We start from the raw sequence: 24,800 nt of genomic DNA on the forward strand, positions 1-24,800 counted from the left end.
ATAAATAAATCAACATAACGGGAAGGGGAGGCAGCTAAAGCAACGCTGTGTCCTGCATCTTGTTGTTCCCCTTCTCTTTTCCCAGGGAAAATAAATCCAAAGAGAAAGCAACTGCACTTTCTGTTGGGCAATCAGGGTTTGAAAAAAAATGTTTCCATCTAGCCAAAACTGGGTGGGGGAGTGGATTTTAAAAGCCCTCCTTTTGAATTTAAGCAGCCTTCACACTCAGGGAGACCTCAGGTCCCTCTAACTCGGTATTGCCGGCTCTGACTGGCAGCTGCTCTGGGAACGCGTCGCTGCTGCCCCGTGCGTCCTGCCAACGTCGCGCGTGGGCTCAGAAGCGAGGCCCGCTCCGTTTCCGGGGCAAAGCCCCGCTTGCAACTAAAAAAGAATGTGGCCAAGTTTACTTTGGAGTAAATCCGGCCGTGTTCGACGGAGTTGATTTGCAAGCAAACGTGCGCGCTGCGCTCATGACTGTATCTCGGAAGCCGGGGGGGGGGGGGCGGCGTGTTCAGGCCAGCTCGTCCTTGGACAGGAGGCCACCGGGGCGGGCTAGGGTCGCTACGCAGAGGCAGGCAACGGCAAACACCCCCTCCCTCCGGTGTATGTCTTTTGTCCTGGTTGCATGGCCAGACCAGGCCGATCCCTTCCGATGTCCGAAGCTGCGCAGGGCCAGCCTTGGTCGGTTCTTGGGTGGGTGGCCACCGATGGTCGCTGCGCAGAGGCAGGGAACGGCACGTCCCGCCCCTCCTCCAAAGCCGAGTGAAGACATTTCCGCTTAGAGTAACTTTACTTTAGGCGGACTTGAGCCCTGCTCAGCTGCCACCCCCCGAGGGCTGCGCTGCTGGACGCGACTGGACGGCAGTTTCCTCCGCGGCAGGGCCGGGAGCCGACTAGGCAGAAGCCGTCGGCCTGGCCAGAAAGTTTTGCAAGGAGCCTCGGAGGCGCTGCTGCGCTCCGGCTTCCCGCTCTTTTGTCTCTCCCGATCTCCCCCCGCCCCGCCGTGGCCTCCCCTCCCCTCCCCTCCCCGGGGCTGCATCTGAAGCGCGGGGGAGAACCGCGTGCTTCGCAGCTCCCGCCCCCCGCTCCGGCAGCCGCCCGCCTGTTCCAGGCGCGATTTGCTCGCCTGCCTTTCTGGATTATGGTTTTTTGCATAGCCCCCCTCCTTTCCAAGAACCCTCCTCCTCCTGCTGCTGCTGCTGCTGCCGCCCGTCCTCTCCTCTCCCTCCCCTCCGATCCGCACTTCTCCTCCTCCGGCGGAATCTTTCGCGCCGGCTAATGCGGATTCTTCGGGGCTCGACTGCGCGCCGCTTCCTCCTCCCCACCGCCGGCCTCCTGCAGCCGCGGCGCTTCGGGGTTCGCTCGGTGGCATTTCAGCAGGAGGATTCTTTTCGGCCGGCCGCTTCGCAGCGAGGCGCCGAAGTCTAGGTCTTTTCTCTGCTTCTCCCCCCCCCCCCCCGAAGCCGCGGGCTCTCCTGGCCGGCGCCGGAGCGGGGCCGTAGGATTCCTCGCAGCCAAGCGCCTTTGGCACAAAGAGTCGCGGCGGGGCTTTCCCGCCCTCTTTTGCTCCCAGCTCCGAAGCGGAGTGGCTGGGTGGGCTGCAGCAGGACCCACTACGGCCGAGGGAGCTCGCCCAACTTCCCGCCCCGGCGCACAGCCATGCCGGCCGCCTTGAGCCTCTCGCTCCGGAGTCGCCGCTCCAGCCGCCCGCGCCGGCTCGTGCCACTTGGCTTCGTGTGACCGGCGCCGCAGGAAGGGGCGTGGGGGGGGGGGCTTTCCCTGCGCGGTCTGATGCGCCCGTGGGATGCCAGCCCCCCTTGAGCCGCCCCGCGGGAAGAGCCCTTGCAGCCGCCGCGCGATGGCGTTGCTCACCTGGCTGGTGCCTGCCTTGCTGCTGCTGTGCTCGCGGCAGCACACCTGCACCAGGTAAGGGCGGGCGCAACGCCGGAGGGGCCTGGGCGGGCCGGCCAGCGGAGACTTCCCGGGAGAAAGGCGGAAATGAAATTGCTGCTTGTAAACGTTAACTTTTGCACTTGGCAACGGGCGCTTTGCTGGACCGCCTAGTCGGCATCCAGGCGCCCGCGTTACTTTTGGCGGCAGGGAAAAGGGGATTTTTGCTAAGCGCCCCAGGACAAGGGCCACTTGTCCCTCTTCTTCACAGCTGTCGTGCTTTTTTTGGGGGGGGCATGCTTTTACTAGCGGGGCAGCAAGGCGCGCCACTCGCTCGAATCGCTTTCTCCGCGTACTGGTGGGAGTTTCTGAACATGTGCAGAATGCCTCTCTTCCCGCCGCTTGCAAACTCTCGCTCGTGTGTGTGGGAGACCGGAGAAGCGGGAGGGCACTTTGAGTCCCGGCACTTCTCGCTTTTGGCAAACGCGCAACCCGATCCTGTGTCGATGTACTTTAGTATGGGTGACGCCTTTCAACACGGCGCCTTCATTCTTCCAAAGCTATTTTAGCGGGGGAGGGGATGACTTCTCATTCGTGTGCGTAAACTGCGTAAACGCGTTTGCACAGGATTAAGGATCTTTAACGTTGCAGGGTTTTTTTTGCAGTACTAACCCGAATTTCCCCGGAGCCCGTGCCCCCTTATCCTGATCTTTCCTGCTTTGTGGGAAGGAGCAAATCCCCCCTCCTAAAAAGAAAACTAATTCAAAGGCTCAGGATCTGGTAGCAGAAGACAAACTGGGTGGGTTCCCGAGGGGGACTGCTCTTGTTAAGCCGTCTGGAGGTCGGTTTTGGCGATGCTTGAGAAAGGCATCCTCCTGCACCCAGATAGAACTAAATTACAAACAGAGACTCCCTCCCTGAGCAATTGTGATTCTAGGGAATGCAATCCTATGCAGCTTTTCTGGAAGTCCTGCAGCCCTGTAGCACTCAGTAGGCTTGAGTTCTGCAAGAATCCGGCAACAGACCCTCTAGGGCAAGGGGCTCTGTGGAGGATTCCTCTTTTGAGGATATTGAAATTCCCCTGGGGGTGGCTGGGGGTACCTCATCCAGTAACCTGGCACAGGCTGGTCAGGGTGTCCTTGGATACAGGCGGGAGAGAAAGTCAATCCACAAGGGTGGAGGAGAATGGCTTTTCCTTCATGCTGCCCTAAGCATTTTTGCAAAGCCTTCCTAAGAGGCTGCATAACCCTTTACTTGTTAAAATGTTTTCCTGCTTGTGGTCTAATCCTCCTCTTTTGGCTTGCCGACTCAGTTGGGCAGCCCTCTGGCAAAAGATGGATTTCTTCTAACAACTAGAAACACCCCTCTCCTTTTCTCCCTCAAGTTGCCCCTGATAACCCCATAAGGGGCTTGCCACTGCGCACCTCCCTGGACTTTCTTGGTGGTCTTTCATATTCCCATACCAGGCCGGATCTTGCTTAGCTTTAGAGGCCCAAAGAGATCCAACTAGCTTGGACTAGCCCGGCATTCATAGTACATTTATAAAAAAGATAAAGGCACTCTCCTTAACCTGTATCTTGGTGTATTGGCTTTTGTTCATTGAAATGTTTATAAGGCCATCTTTTCCCCCTGGCTCCTGGGATCCAAGGCTGGGTAAAAAGGCTAAAAACCACATAAATCATAAAACAATAGTTCAGTGTTAGGAAAAACCTTATTATCCTGACTTGACCTAATATGGTGGGGGAGGTAGTAATAAATTACTTACACTGCGTTGGCAAATCCTCCCAACAGCCCTATACAATTGATTAGAATGATCAGCCCCATGTTGCAGAGGGGAAGACAGAGGCTGAGGTTTGCCACGTGATTCAAACTCAGGACTGATGTCTAGAGATTGTCATCAGGTTGAAGACGGGCTGCTTTTCTTCCTTTTGTGTAGAGACACAAAATACAACCAGATACTTATTTCTGTTTCCAGTGGCTGGTTGTGTGTTCCTTTAGAGGTTGTTAACTAGGCAACTGCGTTGTGTTTTCCTTCCACACTGTCACTGTATGAAGAGCTGGAGGCAGAGGGTGGTTTGATCTGGCAATGGAAATACCAGGCAGGGGGAGAGCCAAGTTCAAGTCCAGCAGCAACTGGGCTGTATAAACCTCTGAGGATCAAAGCTCCCTTTATCAGATCTTGGGGGTGGGGGGAGAGAATCTCTTGCAACTGAGGGTGAAATATATGGGGAGGGGGATGGAGAGGATGGGAGAAATCTATTATTAATATTCTGATTGTTCTTGGTATTTCAAGACTCTAGTAGAGTGGGAATTAAATCCCAGTGCTGTTTTGTGCATGTATAGTTTTAGGCTTTAACATTTTTCCAAAAGACAAAATCCCAAGGTATGAACTGGAGATGATTGGAGATGCAGTTGACTGGAACAGGTCACTTGGGGGTCCTAGCCATTATTTTTATTACTGACTTTGAGTAGATTCATTACCCTATCAGGTCGGAGCAAAACTGAACCCCCCACAGGTGAGGGGAAGGCTTCTGTGTACAGGTTGTGTTAAAGGATGGCTGTAAATTAATCAGGAGGAGGAGCCCTTTCCCAGGAGTCAGGTGTAAAACATAGAGCTGGAAGGGGCCACAAGGGCCATCCAGTCTGACCTGCAGGAAATTCACACTCCTGCCAAGGGAACCCCCATGGCCAGAGTAGAGGCCTATGTCTGTTCAGAGCACATAGGGAAATCAGGCTAATCGGACATCTTTTATATGGTCCTGATGATGCGGGGGAAGCTCCCCATGGAGCTACTGGGACCAGTTTTTCCCCCAACCCACAGCTGTGTTATTAGGGATTCCAAGCTTGTGACTTTCACTCCTCATCCAAGGATAGAACTTATTTGGTTTCCTTTAACAGCCGCTGAATTTTACATCAGCTCCCGACGGAGATGTTGGAACCGGAACAGCCTGATTAAAGTTTGGGAAAGCTCGCGTTTTGGGCAAAATTGCCTCTCGCATTAAAGGGATTTCTGAGCTTTTTTCAGTGAGGTTGTTTTGTGCTAAGGTACAGAAAGACGGCCGTTTAGAATACAGGACTGCCTTATTATATTAAATCGGTTTTTCTTCTGCATGGCGACTCCCTGTCCTCAAAAGGAACAGTAGGGATGAGTCAGCTCACTAGTACCCCCAAATCTGTTTTTCTTCTTTCTCGTCCGGGTATTTCTTGCCGTGGCTGTGGGATTTCCCCATTGTAATCCTATATCGATAGAGTTCCTGCTTTTGCACGGCCACATTTCTGTTCGGCTTGTTCAGGTCAACACGGGAGCTGTTCTTGTGTTTTGAAGTGGGTACTGGGTTTCAACTCAATGGAAGACTGTACTGATATGACGACCAAATTCCTATAGTTCTGGGTTGAGAAAATCCTGAAAATTGGGGGGGGGGTGCAGCCTGGAGAGACTTGGGGTACGGGGAGGGGAGGGGCCTTGGTGGAGTCTAATGCCATAGAGTCCCGCCAACAAATCAGCCATTTTGTCCAGGGGAACTAAATTATGTCGCCTGGAAATTCATTTCAGGAGATCTTCAGGCACAGTTTACTTACGTATAAATGGACCCAAGACCCAGAGTTATCCGACAACTGTACTGGGAGAAAATAGCGAATCTCTGACACGCAAGTAGAGTAACTCCGAGAGCAGTTGGGGTTATAGATAGGAGGAGTGTTGCCCGCCATTTTTCCCGATTGGCTGTCGAAGCCACATTCGTCTTCTCTGAGATTTGCCTGGATGTGTGCAACGCACGGTTTGTTACGTAACTTCATTTCATTACTGGATTAATTGCCTAGTTACTTGGCTACGATCCTGCAATTACACGCTAGCGAGGCCCTATGAGAAATGCCGAGGAAGGAACGCTGGCATTACTCATCTTCATGAGAAGTAATTCATAAGGTTTTAAAAAGACGCTGGCTTGCTTAAAGGCCCTTCTCCCATAGGAGACAGTGTGGCATGGGGGTAAGATGGCGGTGACCTGGGTTGGACACTGTGCTTGGCTGTTGATTTCACTGTGACCTCGGGACTGTTTCTTGCTAACCTACCTCACAGGGTTGTTGTGAGGATGAGGAGGCATGGGAGCAAGCTAGTATCGCTTGAACTCACTGGAAGAAAAGGCAGATAAGAGGTGTGTCTGAATGTGGTTTATCGGAAGCCCCTCAAAAGTGTCATGTGTAGCTTCTAAGGACAGGGCCTTCTTTGTCATGGTACTACCTTTTTGGAATGCTGTCCTTTGCAGCTCCAGGTTCAAACTTTTCTAGTCACCCAAGTGTTTATGGAATGACAATGGAAGACTAATGCAATGGCTTAACTGTGTTGCACATAGGTTTACCAGAAGGGGTAAGCTAGTTTATTTATTCTTATATTTATACCTGCCTCTCCCGGCAACTGCCGTCCCGAGATGGCTCACCATAAAACAATAAAAACAAGAAGCAATATCGACAATAAAACAGCCCCAGTTAAACCACCTAATATTAAAACAACAGCAACAGCAAGATGGCGGAAACAACACAAAAGAATCCCATAGCTCCACCACTCCAGCCACAGCTGCCTACCACTGTTCTCATGTGGTGAGATCTTCCATAGCAACCAACCATAGGTAGGGAATAAGAATGGAGTTTCACAGATTAACGGAGGAGAAGTCTGTCAGTGGCCGGAATGGCTAAATAGAGCCACCATGTTCCAAGGCAGTATACCATTGAAGTTGAGAGTCAACCGTAGAGGGAACCTTTGGCTTCCATGCTTTGTTCTTTGGTCATTGGGGGGGGGATCTCTGGGCTAAATGCACTTGGGTATGACCCATCAGCTCTGATGGGGAGAGGGGGATTTACCACACAGCTGCTAATGTTTTTTTAGCATTCCGTGACTCCAGTTTTAATTTCATTTTAACGCTGCCATTGTCCGATTTTTTAAAATAGTATTTTAATGTTGGTTGTCGAATGCTTGTGTTTTAATCTTCTGGAAGCGACCGTAACAGTTTCAGTCGAGACGCCTATATAAGGCATGCGTAAAATGAAATGACGCGACATTAGTGCAAATCACTTACCCACAGGAACATGACGTGTGGCTTCAACGCCTCTCTTCCATGCTGAGATGTAATGCAATGCAATGCGCGCTTTCTCTCTTGTTTTGAGACCCGCGGAGATGCTGCGGCTTCTGCTGATCTCAAAGCCACCTTAAGACCCCCTTTCCTTCCGGTCCTTTGGGTAGATACCTCTTGCATTCCAACTCCAATACCAGCGCCTGGATCGCAGCTACTGTGGAGACACATTCACATGCTCTGAGGTGGGGCACAGAACTGCCAACCTCCAGCTGAAGAAAAATAGTCCAAAAACCGTTGGAGGTGAAAGGCAAAACTAATTTTAATAATATATTAGAAGTTTCAGGAGATTTTCCCCCCTCCATTTGTGAAGCGCTCGATTGAAAAAATTTAGATATAAGGAAATGGTTTTGTGCCTTAGACTCTAAGGCTTAGAGGAATATATTATCAAAATTATTTTTGCTTTTTGCCTCCAATGGTTTTTGGACTATTTTTTCATCTTTACCATTTGGCCAACTTATCTATTTCCCCCCCCCCCCATGTGATGCTTGGAGATCTCATAGAATTATGACAACATCATCATCATATATTTATTAAAGGCCCTATCTCACAAAACGTAGGGTGGTTTAACTAAATACACTAAATTATATTAAAAGAGATATTAAACAATTGCCCGTTCTCCTATTATGGCAGAGAGAGACAAGCTGAACCTACGGGGTCACCAGAGGTCCTCAGTGACTTCAAGGTACTTCAACCAAAGACCTTTGAACCCATCCTGTTGGTTATTTCAACCCATGATCCTCAGGCTACAGGAACTGCAACTGCAGAATAGTGAGACTTGCCACGAGAGGGTTAGGTCGCTGGCTCTTGGTTGCGAAATACCTGATGATTTAGGGGGTGGAGTCCGAGGAAGGCGGAGTTTGGGCAGGGGAGGGGCTTCAATGCCATAGACTCCACCCTCCAGAGTGCCGTTTTCTCCTGCTGAGGTCTTTGCTGCCTCGAGATAATTTGTGATATTGAAAGACCTCCAGCCACTGCCTGGAGGTTGGCGGCCCTGCAGGAGGCTCTGTCCCTTTCGAGGCTGCTTGAATTTTATCCCCAAGGCTTAAAGAGGCGAACAAGCTCTGCATTAGGGAACACAGCTTTAGGCGAGCAAACATGGCGATTTAAGTTTTAATGCACTAGGGATTGAGGCCACGGAAGTCCAATTGGCTAGTGATGGGGGTCCCCTACCCCCACTCCGATTGACTGAGTACACAAGAATGCCCCCGTTTTTCGCCTTGGCAGCTGCGAACGTGAAAGAGCTGCGTGCGGGATCTTAAGCGGCTGAACGTCGATCATCAAAAGCTCCCCGCTTCCCCCAAGAGCCAAATTTATGGGGAACGGAGCTATCTTTCCTTACAGCGTGTCAAATTCACTTTTCCTTTGTTTGGGGTGGTGTCAAGCGTTCCTCCCAACGGCCTCCAGCAACTCTCAGCATTTCATTCTTTAATTAAAAATAGAAGCCTAATCTCTTGAACGTTTTTGTTGTTCTAGGCATTTGTAATGTTTTTTTTAAAGAGGGGCGGATATTTTTTTTTGAGAATTGTCCTCCCTCGCTTTCTGGGACGTATGGGGCAAGGGAAGGTTTAATGAAGGCGAAAGCAGAGAGGTGCAAGGAGCAAACCTTACACTCTGCTTTAAAAAGAAAACCCACAGGGTAAAGCGAGGGAAGTGGTCAGGTTGCTGTGAATTACGCCTAATGCTTTTGCAATTACATTTCAAAATATAGAACATATTTACAATGAGTGAAGAGCGGCAGATGGAAAGGAGACGTGTATTGGTCGGGATTATCCCAGAGACCAAAGCAGGGCAGAACCTTCTGTGACCCCAGTTTGCCTCCATGCCTTTCCCCCACAGTTGTAGGGCTCTAGATGGGGCACCAGCACCAGTTTTGTGCAGGTCAGGCATAGCCCTACCCTGTAGGAAAACATGGCTAGGAGCCAGCCCCCAAATTTTGGTTCTACACTAGGGTTGCTATCTCCCCATGTCCAATGTCTTACAAATCTATCCTGTCCCCCCCCCCCCAGAAGGTGCTTTCAATGGAAGGGGTGCAGGAGCGCAGTCCCTTTGAATACCTGTCAGTGGGGCGTTCACTCCAAAAGCATTTAAAGGGCTTATGGTCTCTTTAAAGGCCTTCTCCAATCCGTGGGTTCACCTGGAAGGCGTTTAAAGGCACTACAATCTCTTTAAATGCCTTTTAACTTCAGCAATCTGGCTGAATAATTGGAGCCAGTTTAGAACGCTTGGCCATTCTGGACAACAGATTAAATACCCCAATCTATATCCATCTGGACTAGGATATACTGCATGCCCACCCCTACCGTGGAGAAGACAACATACCACTAAATATGGATGTGGGAAGTTCACATGGGAAGGGGCCATAGCTGTTCCTCCTGCGCCCGTAATATAACGCCGAAAGAAATCGGTGAAGTGATTATATGTATAGTTATATCAAGGTTCTGGCTACTGTGCAGGAGCATGCATGTGCATTGCGGGAGGTGCGCAAGGGCCAAAGGCAAACTCTGTGCACTCCAATTCTGGAATGAATGCTAGCTTTACAAATTTCTAAAATGGAATTCCCAAGAAGTGGGTGCAGAATTTCAGGCTAATAAATGAACAATTCAGTGGGGGGGCGGGGGGAGAGTCTCTCCTCTCTGCTTGCAGACTGAAGGTATGGCCCATCGGCTGCGGCAGTGTACTGATCTTTTCCGGTTATGTCCTGGAAATCGCATCCACTCTTGATTAGGCGAGCAAATCAGGGATTAAGGTGCCCTGTCAAGGGACCATAATGCATATGCCTCTTACCTGAAAACAGGTGGATGGGGGAAGGCTTAGAAACCAGGCCACCGGAAAAGAAAACCAACAGACAGGATTTACATTTTCTAATCCAGCTGATAAAGAAGTAAACCGTTTTAGTCAACTCAGCAGTCTTTGCTCCTCACTTTGGGTTTAAGAAAAGGCTGCGTTAAGAGCGGATCCGCTTGTTAAAACCGAGAGCCTTTAATGGTGTTGGGACAAAGGGTTTTTTTTTGTTTTTGCCCTTAATTCTCAATAAACAGGGGCCAAAGTTGGCTGTGAAGTAGCGAAATGTGAAATAGTGGGTGATCTCTCGTACATAATGTACTATTTATAAAGTCCTTTTCTCTTTCTCCCTCCATCCCCTCCCTATAGCACTTGACATTCTTGATGTCCAGTGTAATAATTTGTTATTAGGTTTGGAGAAAAGCCATGTTTTCAATTCCTAGGGCGGCCAGACTCAGACAAACTGGTACTCAGGAACTGTTTCAAGCAATTGTTTGTTTGCTGCTTTTAGCAGATTTTAAAAAATTACAATTTTTGTGTGTTTATTTTGCAGTACATTTTAATTCCTGTAACTGGTTTGGAGAGGTATTTAGCATTCAGATGTTGTGTCAAAGCAGTGTAAAGTCAGTCCTGCAAAAAACCAAGAAGAGCTTCCAGTGATATATGAAAGCGGCCTATACAATTTGCAGAAGCTTAGCAACCATTTATTGAATTTTTTAGACCAATCTGCACCATGGATAGTCATGTCTAAAAGCATAAGAATGCTAGAAGAGCTCTGCTGGGTGAGACCAGTGGTCCATCTAGTCCAGCCTCCTGTCTAACACAGCAGCCAACGAATTCTTCTGGAGGGCCAACAACAGGGCAGAGAGGCCGAGGCCTTCATAAAAACATAAGAGCTCTGCTGGGTCAGACCAGGGGTCCATCTAGTCCAGCCTCCTGTCTAACACAGTGGCCAACCAGTTCAAGACCCCTGAATCAGCAGAACAGCAAGATAAGAAGACAGACCCATGCACCTCTTTTTATATTGTGTGATTCTTTGCAAGTTTCACCTTGTTCTTCTACCTTGCAGTTACAATTCCGGCCATCCCTGTAGCTTTGACGTTATCTGACCTAATGAGGTTCTGCTGGTGGGGAGTTGGATTCCCTCAACTTCTCTAGATTTGCGCTGTCTTTGACAGTTCTGCTCACAGTGGTTAATATTAGTGATAGCACTGGAAATATACCTCCACACGGTGTGATCTCAGCCCACTCGGGGCTACAGCAGCCCACAGTCCAGTCCACAGGCGGGACAAATTAAGTAGGCTGCTACTTAGTTTTTGGAAATTGTGTGGGCGTCGGATTAACGTGTTGAATGTCAGCGCCGCCTTGGACTCGTGCCTCTTTTTTTTTGGGTCAATGTCACATTGGGAAGGGGGAAAGATTGATCTAGGAAAGTTATGTAAGTCCCAAGGCAGGCAATGTTTATGGTATATTAGACTACAGCCTTTCATCAATATTTAACAAGATTTCTCCTCTCCTACCAGCAATATCTCTTTTCAAGCTCTCTGCTTGTTTCCGAGTCTAGTGGGAGCTGCCGTGCTAGATTTGCAGTGAGCACCGAGAACACGTTTTCTGTGCCGTCTGCTCTCGGCCCGGAGTTAGATCATCGCCCGCTCTGAGGCCCAACGTCAAGCGCTTAGCCCAACTCAGGGACAGGTTTTTAATAATGAATTTGGTGGATGGCTGCTTCTCTTCTGGCCCTGTAGGCCAATGCCCTGCGCTTCTTAGGAAGGGGCCGTAGCTCAGCGGCAGGACACCTGTTTGGCATGCAGAAGTCCCAGATTCAATTCCCAAAATCCCTGGTTAGATGGGATTTCTCGTTAAAAGGTGATGTGAAAGACGTCCACCTGAAACCTTGGAGAGCCTCTTCCAGAGTCTTGACCCTACCAGATAATGGTCAGACTCAACATTAGGCAACTGTACGTACTCCTATGCCCCAAAGAGGATTTCACAGCCTGAAAGCACCCTGGGCAAGTCATCTTGAGCTTCCTTTCAGAAGGGAAAGGATTGTGGCTCAGTGGTACAGCATCTGCTTGGCATGCAGAAGGCCTCAGGTTCCATCCCTAGCATCTCTCGCTAAAAGGATCAGGTGCTAGACAATGTGAAAGACTTGTATCTGGGACCTTGGAGAGCTACTGCCAGTTGAGTAGACAATATTGACCGTAATTGAATGACAGTCTGATTCATTAGAAGGCAACTTTCCTGTGTTATGGCCACACTTGTCTCCTCGCCTTTTGGGGAAGGGCTGTGGCTCAGTGGTAGAGCATCTCTGTCAGGTCTCCATCAAATTCTCAATAAGCAGACTCGCTGTTGAAAGAAATCTCTTTATTGAAGAAGAAGGCAAACAGGAAGCTGGGGGCTCCTTGCTAAAGCTGAAGAACCAGATGTTCTTATCAGGAAAAGGCCTCAGCTTCTATGCCCTGCCATCCAGAGGAACTGGTTGGCTACTGTGTGAGACAGGATGCTGGACTAGATGGACCGCTGCTGTGATCCAGCAAGGCTCTTCTTACATTTTTAGCAATCTTTGTTTTAAACAGAGATGAAAACTTTGCTGGATATCTTAAAGCTACTTTCCGCCATGTTTCTTCTCTGTTTTAACACCATCTGTTCTCTTTTTCTTCCGTTTTGATACAGAGCCATGAATGACATTGGCGATTACATTGGCTCAAACATAGAAATCTCTTGGTTGCCCAACTTGGATGACTTGATGAAAGGCTACGCGCGGAACTTCAGGCCTGGGATCGGAGGTGAGAGCTCTCGTGTGTCTGCCAAACAGCAACCACGCAAAGATACAAACTGTACAATACAAACATCGGTATGACCGACCTTTGCAAAAGATGGAAACTGAAATGTACTTTAATTGGGAAGCTGCCCTAATGTGTACTTCCAACTTGCGGCTACGACTCATGGGGAGCTTCCCCTTTGAGTGACCTTTCATCTCTTTCTCAGGCCCACCTGTTAACGTCGCTCTGGCTATCGAAGTCGCCAGCATCGACCACATCTCCGAAGTGAACATGGTAAGTTACCTGTAGAGCGAAACCGTTTGCTAGGTCATGTCCAGCGTTTTTCTGGACTTGCATGTGACGTGAAGGGTTGGGAGTGTCCTGCATAGGGCTGGGGGTTGGTCTGGAGGACCCATGAGGTACCTTCCAACTCTATGATTCAATGATTTTAGGAAACTGGTCTGGCAGTAAAAAGATGGTAAACAAAAAGGGAACAAAAAAGGAGTGGGGAATCCAATCCAGTTCTCCCGATTAGAGGCCGCCGCTCTTAATGACTATACCACGTTGGCTGTCTGGCATTAGGAGAGGCTCCCCCATTGTCCTCATCTTGGTTTCTCCCTGTCTTTTTGCTTCCAAAGTGGTGCAGAGGTATAAGGAATTCATTCCTTTTTGATTTCCAGACAACAGATGAATGTACAAAAGACAGCTACTGTCGGTGAAATCCATCGTGGAAAACAAATACGTTTTGTCTTGATACCAAAAGCGGACAGGCCATTTTGCAATGGGCAAGCGGGTGAGGGTCGGGGAGGCCATTCCCCTGCCCACATCTGGCTTCAGAACAGTGTTGCCGCAAAAGGCAATCTCTGAATTCTGCCGCGCTGACTTCTTTCTGTCTCCTGCTTTGCGATTATGTCCCCCTGACCCACTTAAAAAAAAAAAAATCCTGCCACAAACTCTCTCCCTAATTATAAAACTTGTTCGGGAGAGATGCTAACCTGATTCTCACTCTTAGGATTTAGCATGACGTTCCCAGGAGACGGAGACGCCAGACGTGTCACTGCCTAGCTTACGGTGTTCTGCGCTCGTAGAACTTGTACCTCCAGATGTAGGTCAGGCCGTTGGCTGGCAGGCACAGCAGCTAAATGGAACATCCACGTAAAGGGACAGTCTATCTTAGAACGGGAGTCGCCAAGCTTTTTCAGCCCACGGCCACCTTTGGAATGCTGACGCAGTGGTGGGCGGTCATAAAATGGCTGCCACAAGATGGCTGCCGCAACTCTCCTTCGGTTACACAGTGAAGATCGTTGAGTTCTTATGCACTGATTCACAGATTAAATTTTGCCTCTGAAAAGCCCCTCTCAGTTCCAGCGCCGAGTTCTAAACCTGCCCCGGCGATTCTCGCCCTTAGGAATATACCATGACCGTCTTCTTGCATCAGAGCTGGCGAGACGACCGGCTGTCGTACAACCACACTAACGAAACTCTGGGCTTGGACAGCCGCTTTGTGGACAAGCTGTGGGTCCCGGACACGTTCATCGTCAACGCCAAGTCCGCCTGGTTTCACGACGTCACGGTGGAGAACAAGCTTATTCGGTTGCAGCCGGACGGGGTCATTTTATACAGCATCAGGTAAGATGAAAACTTCATAGACGAGACTTCCTGGCAGTATTGCAGGTAAGCTTTCATGCTTGGCTCAGCTCTGAATAAGCTCAGACGTTTACGAGCTTTCTTCGTGAACGTCGGCAGGAAGAGTCCTCAGATGTTTCCAGGAGTTCTTGTGCACAAGGATAGTAGTTGGTAGCTGGGGGCCACAACTGACAAGGGCCTGTCCAGAGGGTTTGAGGCAACTGGGCCAAGCCCTTTCCAAACAATCTGAATATGAAAAAAGGTGATCCGTCAAAGATTCTGCTCCCAGACCATACTGGGACTTCAAAACAAACCACTTACTGTGTAGTTCCTTAAATGTGTATGAAATGTCAAGGTTCATAGTAATTTTTTTGGTCTTCTTTGTGGGTAGGGTTACGTCAACGGTGGCCTGCGACATGGACCTTACCAAATACCCTATGGACGAGCAAGAGTGCATGCTGGACTTAGAGAGCTGTGAGTTGACCCCTGAGATGTTGATGAATGAGTGGGTGGGTTGAAGACCTACCTTCCACCATGGCGGTTGGGTCTCGGGGGTGCGTACCTCTTGAGAACGAACAAGAAAACAAACTTACCAGGACTTGTAGAGTATCAGATACCTGACCAGGGTAATGCTGATCGTCACTGGGGGTCAGGAGGATGGAGTTTCCCTCCAGGCCAAACTGGCCCAGGCACCCTGGAGGGCGTTTTCTTGGGGGGAGGGGGATTGCCTTTGCCTTTCTCTGGCCATAGAGCATGGTTCATGAGGATGGGGAGGAGGTTAGTTGTAATCTTCCTGCTTTGTGCAGTGGGTTGGACTAGATGGCCCCGAGATCCCTTCCAGCTCTGTTTCTGTGTATCTGCTGAGCTCAGGAAGCAGCGGAGCGCTTTGCTTCCTGGTGAGTGGTTTTGCCACTGCTGCCGCCTCTTCTTCCTCCCCCTCCTCTTCCTCCTTTCATTTTTAGCCCTGGCTGTTTTCCTAGGCAATTAAGCACAATGCCTCTTTATCCTTTCGAATATAAGCATTCTGCTGTGTGTGTGTTTCTTAAAACTTGTGCAATCGTTAAATGCCACGGCAGCTAACAATGAGATCGCCATTTACTCGGCTGGCAAGATTTCTGCAGAGGACCCGGTTCTTAAATTTAATTTGTGGGTTGGGATTTCAGGGCAGTAAACACCCATCGACATAAAGCGTTTGTCCGCTAATACATTAACCTCTTCTCGTGGCCTTTTTTAAGGCAAAGGAAATGGTTTCTTTTGGGTTACAGAAAGTAGAACGATGAGGGAGTTTGTTGCTTATACGAGTATTCTGCAGAAGAGACACAGGGTGTGGCCTTGACTCAGAATTTCACTTCCTGATAGTCTTTGAAGCAAGCTTCTAGTCCTCAAGGATACCTAGAAGTGCTATAAAGCCTGTGGGCAAATGGGATTCCCTGGTCCCGGCAGCAAACAAACACATAACATTGAAGAGAGAACCCTGATCTGTAATTTAGCTGTCAAAATGTTGGGAGAGCTGGCTGCCTATCACAGTGCTGTAGAAGAGGGGGAGAAAGAATGTGGGTGGGTGGGTTTCTTCCATTTGTCAGTCTCTCCCCTCTCCCCTAATCTTTGCGTTTTCTCCGCTACTTTTTTGGCAGATGGGTACTCCTCGGAGGACATTGTCTACCACTGGTCGGAAAACCAGGACCAGATCCACGGATTGGATAAGCTGCAGCTCGCTCAGTTCACGATCACCAGTTACCGGTTCACGAGGGAAATCATGAACTTCAAGTCCGGTAAACACAGCCGGACAAGAGCCTCCGAGATGGGCTGCGTAAGAGAGGCCTTTAAGGAGAGAGTAGGAGACTAGTGCTTAGAGGAAAGTTCCATCAGTGGTCGTTAGACATCATGGCTGCATGGATCCTCCATGTCCAGAGGCACCAGCTTCGTCTTTATGGCCAGCTAGTGACCTTCTCCAAATCTCCAGGCCTGGCTTCTCTTGAGACTCAGCGTGGTGTAGTGGGTAAAGAGTGGAGGACTCTAATCTGGAGAACTGGGTTTGATTCCCCACTCTTCTTCCACATGTGGCCAACTGTGTGACCTTGGGCCAGTCACAGTTCTCTTAGAACCATTCTCAAAACAGTTCTTTTAGAGCTCTCTCAGCCCCACCTACCTCACAGGGTGTCAATGTTGGGGGAAGGTGGTTGTAAGCTGCATTGGGACTCATTCAGGTAGTGTAAAACTGGGGTATAACCCCCTCCCTCTGCACGCTTTTCTTCTTCTTCCCCTGATGTTGGTCTAGGTGGGTCTGATCCAGCAAGAAGTTTCTGGGAAAAGATTTAAATTTAATTATGGTGGGGAAACCATTCAAATACCCCAAAAGGTTAAAAGAGATGATAGCTACAGCACCACAGCCGGATGCAGCATCAAAAGCCACTAAAAGATGGTGGGAGAACATTTCAGCTAGCCGATTTATATGAAAGTCCACGTAAACTAGCGTTCGCCAATACTGAATACAAATTGACGCGCGATCCTTTAAGAAGACTTCAGCTCATATTGATGATACGGGTGATGCAATGTGTGTATGAATATAGCTTGGATAATTTTAGAAAAATTGACGATACAATGTGTGACTCTTTACCATATGATTCCCACCCCCTTGTTTCGAGCTTTGTTACTCCGGGAGTTTTAAAAGGCAATATCCAAGCAACTTGGCGATAGCTTCGGCCTGACAATAATTACTTAAAGACTGGACAGCTTTCCCAGTACAATGCCACGGACACAATGCCAGAGCCTTAGAAGAAAGGCTTTGTGCAGCTGTGGTCGGAGATAATTGCGGCATCCCCCCAGCCCGAGAAGTGCAAAACGTCACACGTTTAATAATAGCCTCACGTCTACAAAATCTAAAAGCGTCGCAGCAGCAACCGTTACAAACTCTTGTTCACGGCGACGTGATTCCTCAAACTGTCCCTTGATGTATTCTGATCGAGGCATCGATTCTATACGTGGAAGCCTCATCTTTGGGCACAGTTCACGCCTCCCAAACCCAAATCTAAGGCATCTATGGGTGCTTCCTCTACCAGAGGCTTTGGAAAGTGTCCTCCAGTCCAAGTCAACAGCTCTGAACTTGACAGACTTAAAGGCAGTCTAAGGCAGGGATTCCCAACCAGGGGTCCGTGAATCCCCGGGGGGCCACAGCCTTTCCCCTCCTGACCTAATGGGCTTGGCCACATTGCTCCCTCCCAATTCTCTCATCATTTCTGCACCTGGGAGGGGGCGGAGCCTGCACACCTACGCCCACCTCAAACCGCCTCCTGCCTCTCACTCCTCAGTCCCCCTTGAACCTGCCTGTTAACGCAGGTGGTGATGTCACTTCTGGTGACCGGTCACGTCCGGGAGGTGTGGCCAGCTGACATCACTTCCAGGGCTCCTCGAAGCCTGAAAAAATTTCTCAGGGCTTAGATCAAAATGGCTGGTTTAAGGCGTCGACGTTGCTCGCTTCATTTCTTTCAGTTGTGTCGATCGGTTCTGATGATGGCGACTTTGACATCTCTCTCAAGATGCATGCATCTTCTTTGCCCTCTTCCTCCAATCCCCCCCTCCTTTCATTCCGCAGGTCAGTTTCCCCGTCTGAGCCTTCACTTCCACCTGCGCCGGAATCGGGGTGTTTACATCATCCAGTCCTACGTGCCTTCCATCCTCTTGGTTGCCATGTCCTGGGTTTCTTTCTGGATCAGCCAGTCAGCTGTGCCTGCCCGAGTCTCATTAGGTAAAACTGGATCTGGTGTCCTTTTGGGAGTCTCGTGGGGCAAGAGCCAGGGTTGCCAACTGTTCCCCTGCAGAAAAGAGACATTTGGGAAGGGGGACTCTAGGGCATTATACACCCCTTTAATTTCTCTAGGGCAGGCCACAAAAATAAAAAGTTTTATTACGATGGTGATGGAGAAACATGCAGCCAGTGACATTGGGAACGTCAATGAAAATGCAATGCTCGAAAGGTAAGGGCATTTCTAAAGGGAATGTTCTTTAATTTCCTGGCTTGCTTCCAGGTATAACGACCGTCCTCACCATGACGACCCTGATGGTGAGCGCCCGTTCTTCTCTGCCGCGGGCGTCGGCCATCAAGGCCCTGGATGTCTACTTCTGGATCTGCTATGTGTTTGTCTTTGCTGCGCTGGTCGAATACGCTTTTGCCCACTTCAACGCCGACTATATGAAAAAGCAGAAAGACAAGCTGAGGAGCAGCCGGCAAGCCGGAGAGGTCAGCAGGGGCCCCTCTCTTTGTCAGAGAGTTGACAAGGAGAAATGTTTCTCCCTCTTCCCAAAATACTGGAACTGGAGGGCATCCAAGGGAAGCTGATGGGCAGTAGGTTCAGGAAAGACTACCTTACGCAGAGAGTGATTCAAATGTGGAAGTTGCTGCCAGAGGATGTAGTGATGGCCCGAGGAATAAACAGGCTTAAAAGGGGAGACGCCTGGTTCGAGAGGGGAAGAATATAAATCCCAGAAATATATAAATAAATTAGCTAGACTCATGGAGAAGTCTATAAAATGGCTATTAGCCATGGAGACTGGGGGAAACTCCACATGCAGAAGAGCTTGTTCTCTGAATCCCAAAGCCAGGAGGAAACATCAGGGGAAAGCCTCAGCCTCTCTGCCCTGTTGTTGGCCCTCCAGTGGAACCGGTTGACCACTGTGAGATCGGATGCTGGAGTAGAAGGACCACTGGTCTGATTCAGCACGGTTCTCTTACGTTGCCGGGAACCTAACCTTGATCTTCCTCCCGATCGGCCTCTCCTCACCGGCTCTCCTGCTTCCCTTTTCAGGTCAACGTGAAGAATGCCATTGTGATGTTTTCCCTTTCGATAGCTGGCGTCAGCCAGGAACTTGCCGTCTCCAACCGGCATCACAAAGTCCCCAAAAACCCACCCGGGCCGTTGGGTTCAGTGGAAGTCGAAACGGGAGAGACGAAGAAGCGGCGGGAGGAGAAGAAATCGGAAAAGAAGGGTGGCTTCAAGTCCCTCTTCAAGCCCATCGATGCGGACACCATTGACATCTATGCCCGCGCGGTTTTCCCAGCAGCCTTTGCAGCGGTCAACGTCATCTATTGGGTGGCTTACACGATGTGAAGGCCCCACGGAGAAGCCGGCAGTGTCCCAGATAACCAAGAGGCTCCAAAGCAGGACTTTGTATGGACCTTACTTGGGGCCCCCTCGTTTCACACTTTTTCCAAAGTCAGGAGGGTGTTTACACAAAGACAAAAAAACGCTTAATCTTCTCGCCCCCTCTTTGTTACTGACACTGACCCCCCTGGTGAAACAAAAGGAGGCAGCGAAATAATTTGCTATTGGCCCTTTGGTTGTGTTTCCAAAGCTCTCCTCTTGGGCCTCAAGCCTCTCGGTCTCCCCAAGTTCGGCATGAAATAAATCGCCAACTGAGCACTTTCTGCCACCACCCAAGACGCCGCAGCCGAATCCCTCTCAAGAGTCAGGCGTTTTGCCCTCTTAACGGATGGTTGGCGGCGGAAAGATCTGGCCTCCTGCTCTGGGGCAAGGCGGGGTCGTGGGAATAGGCGGAGCCAAAGTGCAGTGGGCGGAGTCAGGGCAAGTTTATTTTGTGAGCCCACGTTCTTTTGGCCAAAACGCAGAGTGGAATAACGGGAAAGAAAGGGCTGAGGGACTAGGCTGCTCCATCCGGGTTTTATTGGCTCTTAAAGCTGGGATGGGAACATTTGCTGCTTGAGCTGGTACAGTTTGGGCTGGCGGGCAGCCCTTACCTTCCCGGTTCTAGAATTTGCTTTTCTTTCTTGGCCAGATTGGGAGTTTTCTTTCTCCTTACCATTCTCTTTTTGACAGCTCCATACTGTAGCTAACGGGTCAGCCGAGTCGAGCCGTTTGCAGCCCACACATGGCTGGGGGAGGGAGGAATGCGGGGAACACGACAGATTGGAAGTTCTCTAGTAACGAAGTTGGGGCAGCATTGATCATAGTGGATGTTTTTTTTTAAAATATATATACCGTTTGTCTTGGTTAAAAAAAAGGGTGGGCTTTTCAATGAGCTGCTTTCAGTCTCAGCATGAAATAAAATACATGGCACAGAGCTCTGGTTATTTTTTAAAAATAAATTCCCCGCTGTTTGCTGGTAGGGTCAGCTACAGATGTTCAGAGGTGGGTTGGCTATTCCTTGCCTCTGCAGAGTGACCCCAGACCTCCCCGGGGGTCTCCTGTTCTGCAAGAACGGCTCTAAGAGAACTGTGACTAGACCAAGGTCACCCACCTGGCTGCATGTGTCTCCAAGCAGCTAACAATCGCCTACCCGTCCTCTCCCCACAACAGACACCCCGTGAGGTAGGTGGGGCTGAGAGAGCTCTGAGAAAACTGACTGGCCCAAGGTCACCCAAGCTGGCCTCTTGTCTCTGAGCGGCTTACAATCGTCTTCCCATCCTCCTCTCACACCAGGCACCTTGTGAGGCTGAGAGAGCTCTAACAGGACTGGCCCAAGGTCACTTAGCTGGCTGCCTGTGGAGGAGAGAGGAATCAAAACCCAATTCTCCAGATTTAAGAGTCCACCGCTCTTTAACTGCTTCACCACCCGAGTTCCACAGCACGGCTGTTTTTGCTCGAAACGGAGTGGAGACAGAGAAGGACGAAGGACGCGGTGGCTCTGTTTGAACAGTACTTCCTGACGAGTCGAGGCAAAAGTGTTGGGGGAAGGAGGAACTGGTGGAGCTTATCCTAATTTCTATGCAGAAGGGAAGCTGCTTCCCCGAAAGTGCTCCCTCTTCGCTCTTTAAAAGGGGTTTTTTGCTTCAGCAGATAATGCCTTTTTTCTTTCTTTTTTTAAAGCACAGCTCCAATGAGCCTTCCAAAAGCAGCGTCTCGCGGGCTCTTAATGCAGTTCTTTGGGCTCTGCTAATAGGTACTGTCATTAGGTGGAGGAATTGAAAACACTTTTAATGTCAGAATCAACAGCCCCCTCCTGCTTTCCCCCCTCGGTGCCCGGTGCTGATTCCAGAAGGACTCGAAGGGGAGGGGGGGGAACTCATGGAAGCTCCCCAGAGTAATTACATTCCAGATGCTTTCAAAATCCCAGTCCTAAATATACTTAATTAGAAGTAGGCTCCAATGTAATGAATAGAGTTTATTCTGGGGTGGGGGGTGGGTGGGGGAACTGGTATTGATTGGTGAGAAAATGGTTGAAATAATACTTCTCATCCTCTGCTTCGGCTCCCTGAGAGACAGTTAAACAGGTAAGAAATTTAAGTTAGTTTCATCCCTGGTTTGTTCCAGAGTAAATATTTTGGGGATTGCCAAGAAAGGAATATCCCAGTTAACCGGAAGTAGCAGATTCTGGGTCCTGAGATTTTATTTTTGTGGCAGTTTGCCATATTGAGTCTGGGTGACCTTGGCTTGTTCAGTTCTCTCAGAGCTCTCTCTGCCTCACCTATCTCACAGGGTGTCTGTTGTGGGGAAAGGAGGGGTGGGCGATTGTGAGCTGCTTGGAGACTCCTTCAGGTAGTAAAAAGAAGGGATCAAAAACCCAGCTCTTCATCTTCCACAGGTAACCAGCTGGATGACCTTGGGCTAGTCAGTTCTCCCAGAACTCCCTCAGCCTCACCTACTTCACAGGATGTCTTATGGCGAGAGGAAGGGAAGGAGATTGTAAACTGCTTTGACACACGAGGCCACTCAGGTGACCTTGGGACAGTCATGGTTCTTTCAGAGCTCTCTCAGCCTCACAGGGTGCCTGTTGTGGGGAGAGGAAGGGTGGGCAATTATGAGCCACTTTTGAGACTCCTTTGGGTAATAAAAAATGGGGTACAAAAAAAACAAACATTTTATTTAGCCATGAGGAAATCCCTGGTTTTGACACCCCCCTCCCCCACTTATGTGGGGTGGTTATCTGTAAATAAAAGGTAACCGAAGAACCAACATGTTTTTTGTTCCTTCTGTGCAGGAGACCAGAAACTCATCTTTCGGTCCACCAGCCCCCATTGCGGCAAGCACAGGAGAAAAATTCATTTGCGGGGGTGAGGGAAAGAAGTGGGTGGGTGGCGATATACAGGCAGCTGCGTTTGTGTCGCTACAGCTCTCTCCCTCTTGCACACACACACCTCGTCTCTCCTGGCATTTCACAGATGGAAGCAGGGATGTGCTCTGCTTTCGGCAATAGGCCTCTGTGGTCTGGTGGTTCGAGTGTCAATAATCTCTAATCTCACGAGTGCTCCGAACACTCACCCACTAACTGCCCGGGAGCTTTGGGGAGCTGGTGGACTCGAAAGAGAACGGCATTCTTGGGCATTCTCATGTGGCAATGGCGCACCAGCTGTGTTGCACTGTACCGCTCTAAACACTACCGGGGTGGCCAAACCAGCTCTCCAGACATCATGGTAGTTGTAGTCCGCGGACCTCTGGAGAGCCAAAGTTTGGCCACCCCTGCCCTAAGCGGAGCTCCCTGATTGGACAAAGACAACAACCAATAGCAGGCTGCATCCTGCATGCCAACCAATGGCAATTATGTGCCCCCAATGTCAGAGCTAAGAATCCCATCCCTGGTCTGCTAAACTGCATACACTGCATGCACACACACACCAACCCCTGCAGTAGCCAACTTGTTGCACAGTAAGTTTTGACATCGGGCTACCGGGGGATGCAGAGTTTTTTATTTTATCCAGCCTGTCTTGTTTCTTGCAGTCCTTATGAGATTAAGGCGGCTGGACAACAGAGTACACTGACATCTGCGAGATATCTGGTATCCTAGCATTTGCTGTATGCTGGCCTCAGAAGTGAATCTTGTGGCCCTTTACAGATTTATTGGGGCATGAGCTTTCATGGACTAGACTCACATACAACGTGCAAGACAGACATTCTGTAAAGAAGGGTTCCCAACACTGCCCGTGCGTGTCAAGGTGTCTGCCAACTGCTTTTAGAAAGTGGGTGGGGCTTTTGTGATTGGCTGTGTGGATTTCCAAACAGTTGCTTTAACCACGGCTCCCGCAACAAGGATCTTCATTGCACAAGCAAAAGTAAACACTATGTACCAAAGAAAATATTTTTAAATTTCACGCAACAGGCATCCTACTAAACAGAGATTCTGCTGGAAACGTCAAAGAGTCACTGTTGGAGTTATCTGTACCCTCACGTTCTAAGATTTTGTGGTTGGCTCCACCTTCCTCGGCAGCCATTTTGTGGTTGGCTCCACCTCCCGTGGCAGCCATTTTGTGGTTGCGCCCACCCACTTGTATCAGAATTCCAACAGTGCTAGCGGGCCCCAAAAAGTTGGGGACCCCTTTATAACTTCTCCAGCTCAAATGCTCGTCCCGTCCCTGTCAGCAAGAACAGGAGACAACCCGGTCTTTGCCAGATCTGCTAAACCTAATTAATGCCTAAAAGAACCCCACATACTAATTGGGCCATGCTGCTTTTTACTTCTGCTGTGATGGGCTAACAGGGCTAATTCCCCTCTAGCAGGAAGAGCAAAAGAACGCTTTGAGAGGCCGCTTTTTGGTGAGAGCTGCATAATACCCGTTCTTTCAGAGCCGGCCTCCCACTTACAGTATCCTCCCCCATTATTTGCATGTTTAACTGCACAGAAATGTGTTAATTATAACTCCAGAGACAGATGCAGAGCAGAGCAAAAGGAACGTGCGTTTTGTACAAGAACAACTTTTCAGCTTGGGCTGGCTCCTTTCGTCTCTCGCTGGTTTCCAGCATGGCCCTTCTGCACTCAGATCCATCTGTGTGTTTGTGTGTGTGTGTCCCGAGTGAACTGCTCAAATACTTTCTTTCTGGTGAACGCCAGACTGGTGGGAACAGTAGAATCGAGGGCCACTGGTTCACCTCAGTTGTTTGGTGAGAAGTTTTGTGTGTGTGTGCATGTTTATTTATTGGTCAGGCTTCCAGTAGCAAATCTTCAGTTGGACTCTCCAGGCAGGGAAGTAGAAGAGTTGGATTTTATACCCCATTTTTCATGGCTTGAAAAGAGACTCAAAGCAGGAGACAATCACCTTCCTTTCCTCTCCCCACAACAGGCACCCTGGGATGTAGGTGGGGCTGAGAGAGCTCTGAGATATACTGCTCTGTGAGAACAGGACTGTGACTAGCCCAAGGTCACCCAGCTGGCTGCACGTGGAGGAGGAGAATCAAACTCAGCTTGCCACATTAGAAGCCGCTGCTCTTAAGGACTACACCACACTGCCTCTCAGAAGGGCCAGAAGCAGACATGCTCACAGGTCAATTAAAAAATCCAGCCAAAGTGCATTTAGAACCACCTTCCTTTCCCTCCATCTACTGGAGCAAAGGGTGTGTGAGCAGAATATAGTGTGACCTGCAGGGGGCGGCATAATAGATGTGCATTCAGCATAGCTAGATCAGGAACTTCCCGACACTTCTCAAATTACCTCCAGTGAGCTGACTGGTTCAATGGGAGACTTCCTGTTCCTTTCAGCCTACTTCCTCCCTGCTTGCCTCCTGAACTGAAGAAGGCATGCAGAACAGAACAGTTAGTCAAGTCTCTCCTCTCTTCTTCTCTTTCAATACACACTTATTTCTCTTTTCAATAAAACTATTTTATTCTTTTCAGCATTGTGGTGTTGCGCTCCGTTGCACATTTAAAACCTGCCAACATCCTCTTAGCTTGC

At 49.5% G+C, this 24,800-nt stretch overlaps 2 protein-coding genes across 7 annotated transcripts in view; one reads left to right on the top strand and one right to left on the bottom strand.

Moving 5' to 3' along the window:
- Nucleotides 1-24,800, bottom strand: part of CFAP74 (cilia and flagella associated protein 74) — a 96,445-nt gene that overhangs the window by 65,515 nt on the left and 6,130 nt on the right. For 4 of the 6 annotated variants that reach the window (XM_077311954.1, XM_077311951.1, XM_077311950.1 and 1 more), the window contains exon 3: nucleotides 6,960-7,170. The gene's annotated coding sequence lies outside the window, so the exon portion shown is untranslated. Of the gene's footprint in view, nucleotides 1-6,959; nucleotides 7,171-13,554; nucleotides 13,673-24,800 lie in introns of those variants that run through there. The other 2 variants (XM_077311952.1, XM_077311949.1) reach the window with 2 other exon arrangements.
- Nucleotides 1,092-20,260, top strand: GABRD (gamma-aminobutyric acid type A receptor subunit delta). Its single transcript, XM_077311965.1, has 9 exons — nucleotides 1,092-1,926; nucleotides 12,471-12,583; nucleotides 12,786-12,853; nucleotides 13,968-14,188; nucleotides 14,577-14,659; nucleotides 15,820-15,957; nucleotides 17,778-17,930; nucleotides 18,211-18,422; nucleotides 18,988-20,260. The coding sequence occupies exons 1-9, from the start codon at nucleotides 1,805-1,807 to the stop codon at nucleotides 19,288-19,290; spliced, it is 1,413 nt and encodes a 470-aa protein (XP_077168080.1). The 5' UTR covers nucleotides 1,092-1,804; the 3' UTR covers nucleotides 19,291-20,260.

Source organism: Paroedura picta, chromosome 15 (genome assembly GCF_049243985.1).
Source record: "Paroedura picta isolate Pp20150507F chromosome 15, Ppicta_v3.0, whole genome shotgun sequence".
NCBI lineage: Eukaryota > Metazoa > Chordata > Lepidosauria > Squamata > Gekkonidae > Paroedura > Paroedura picta.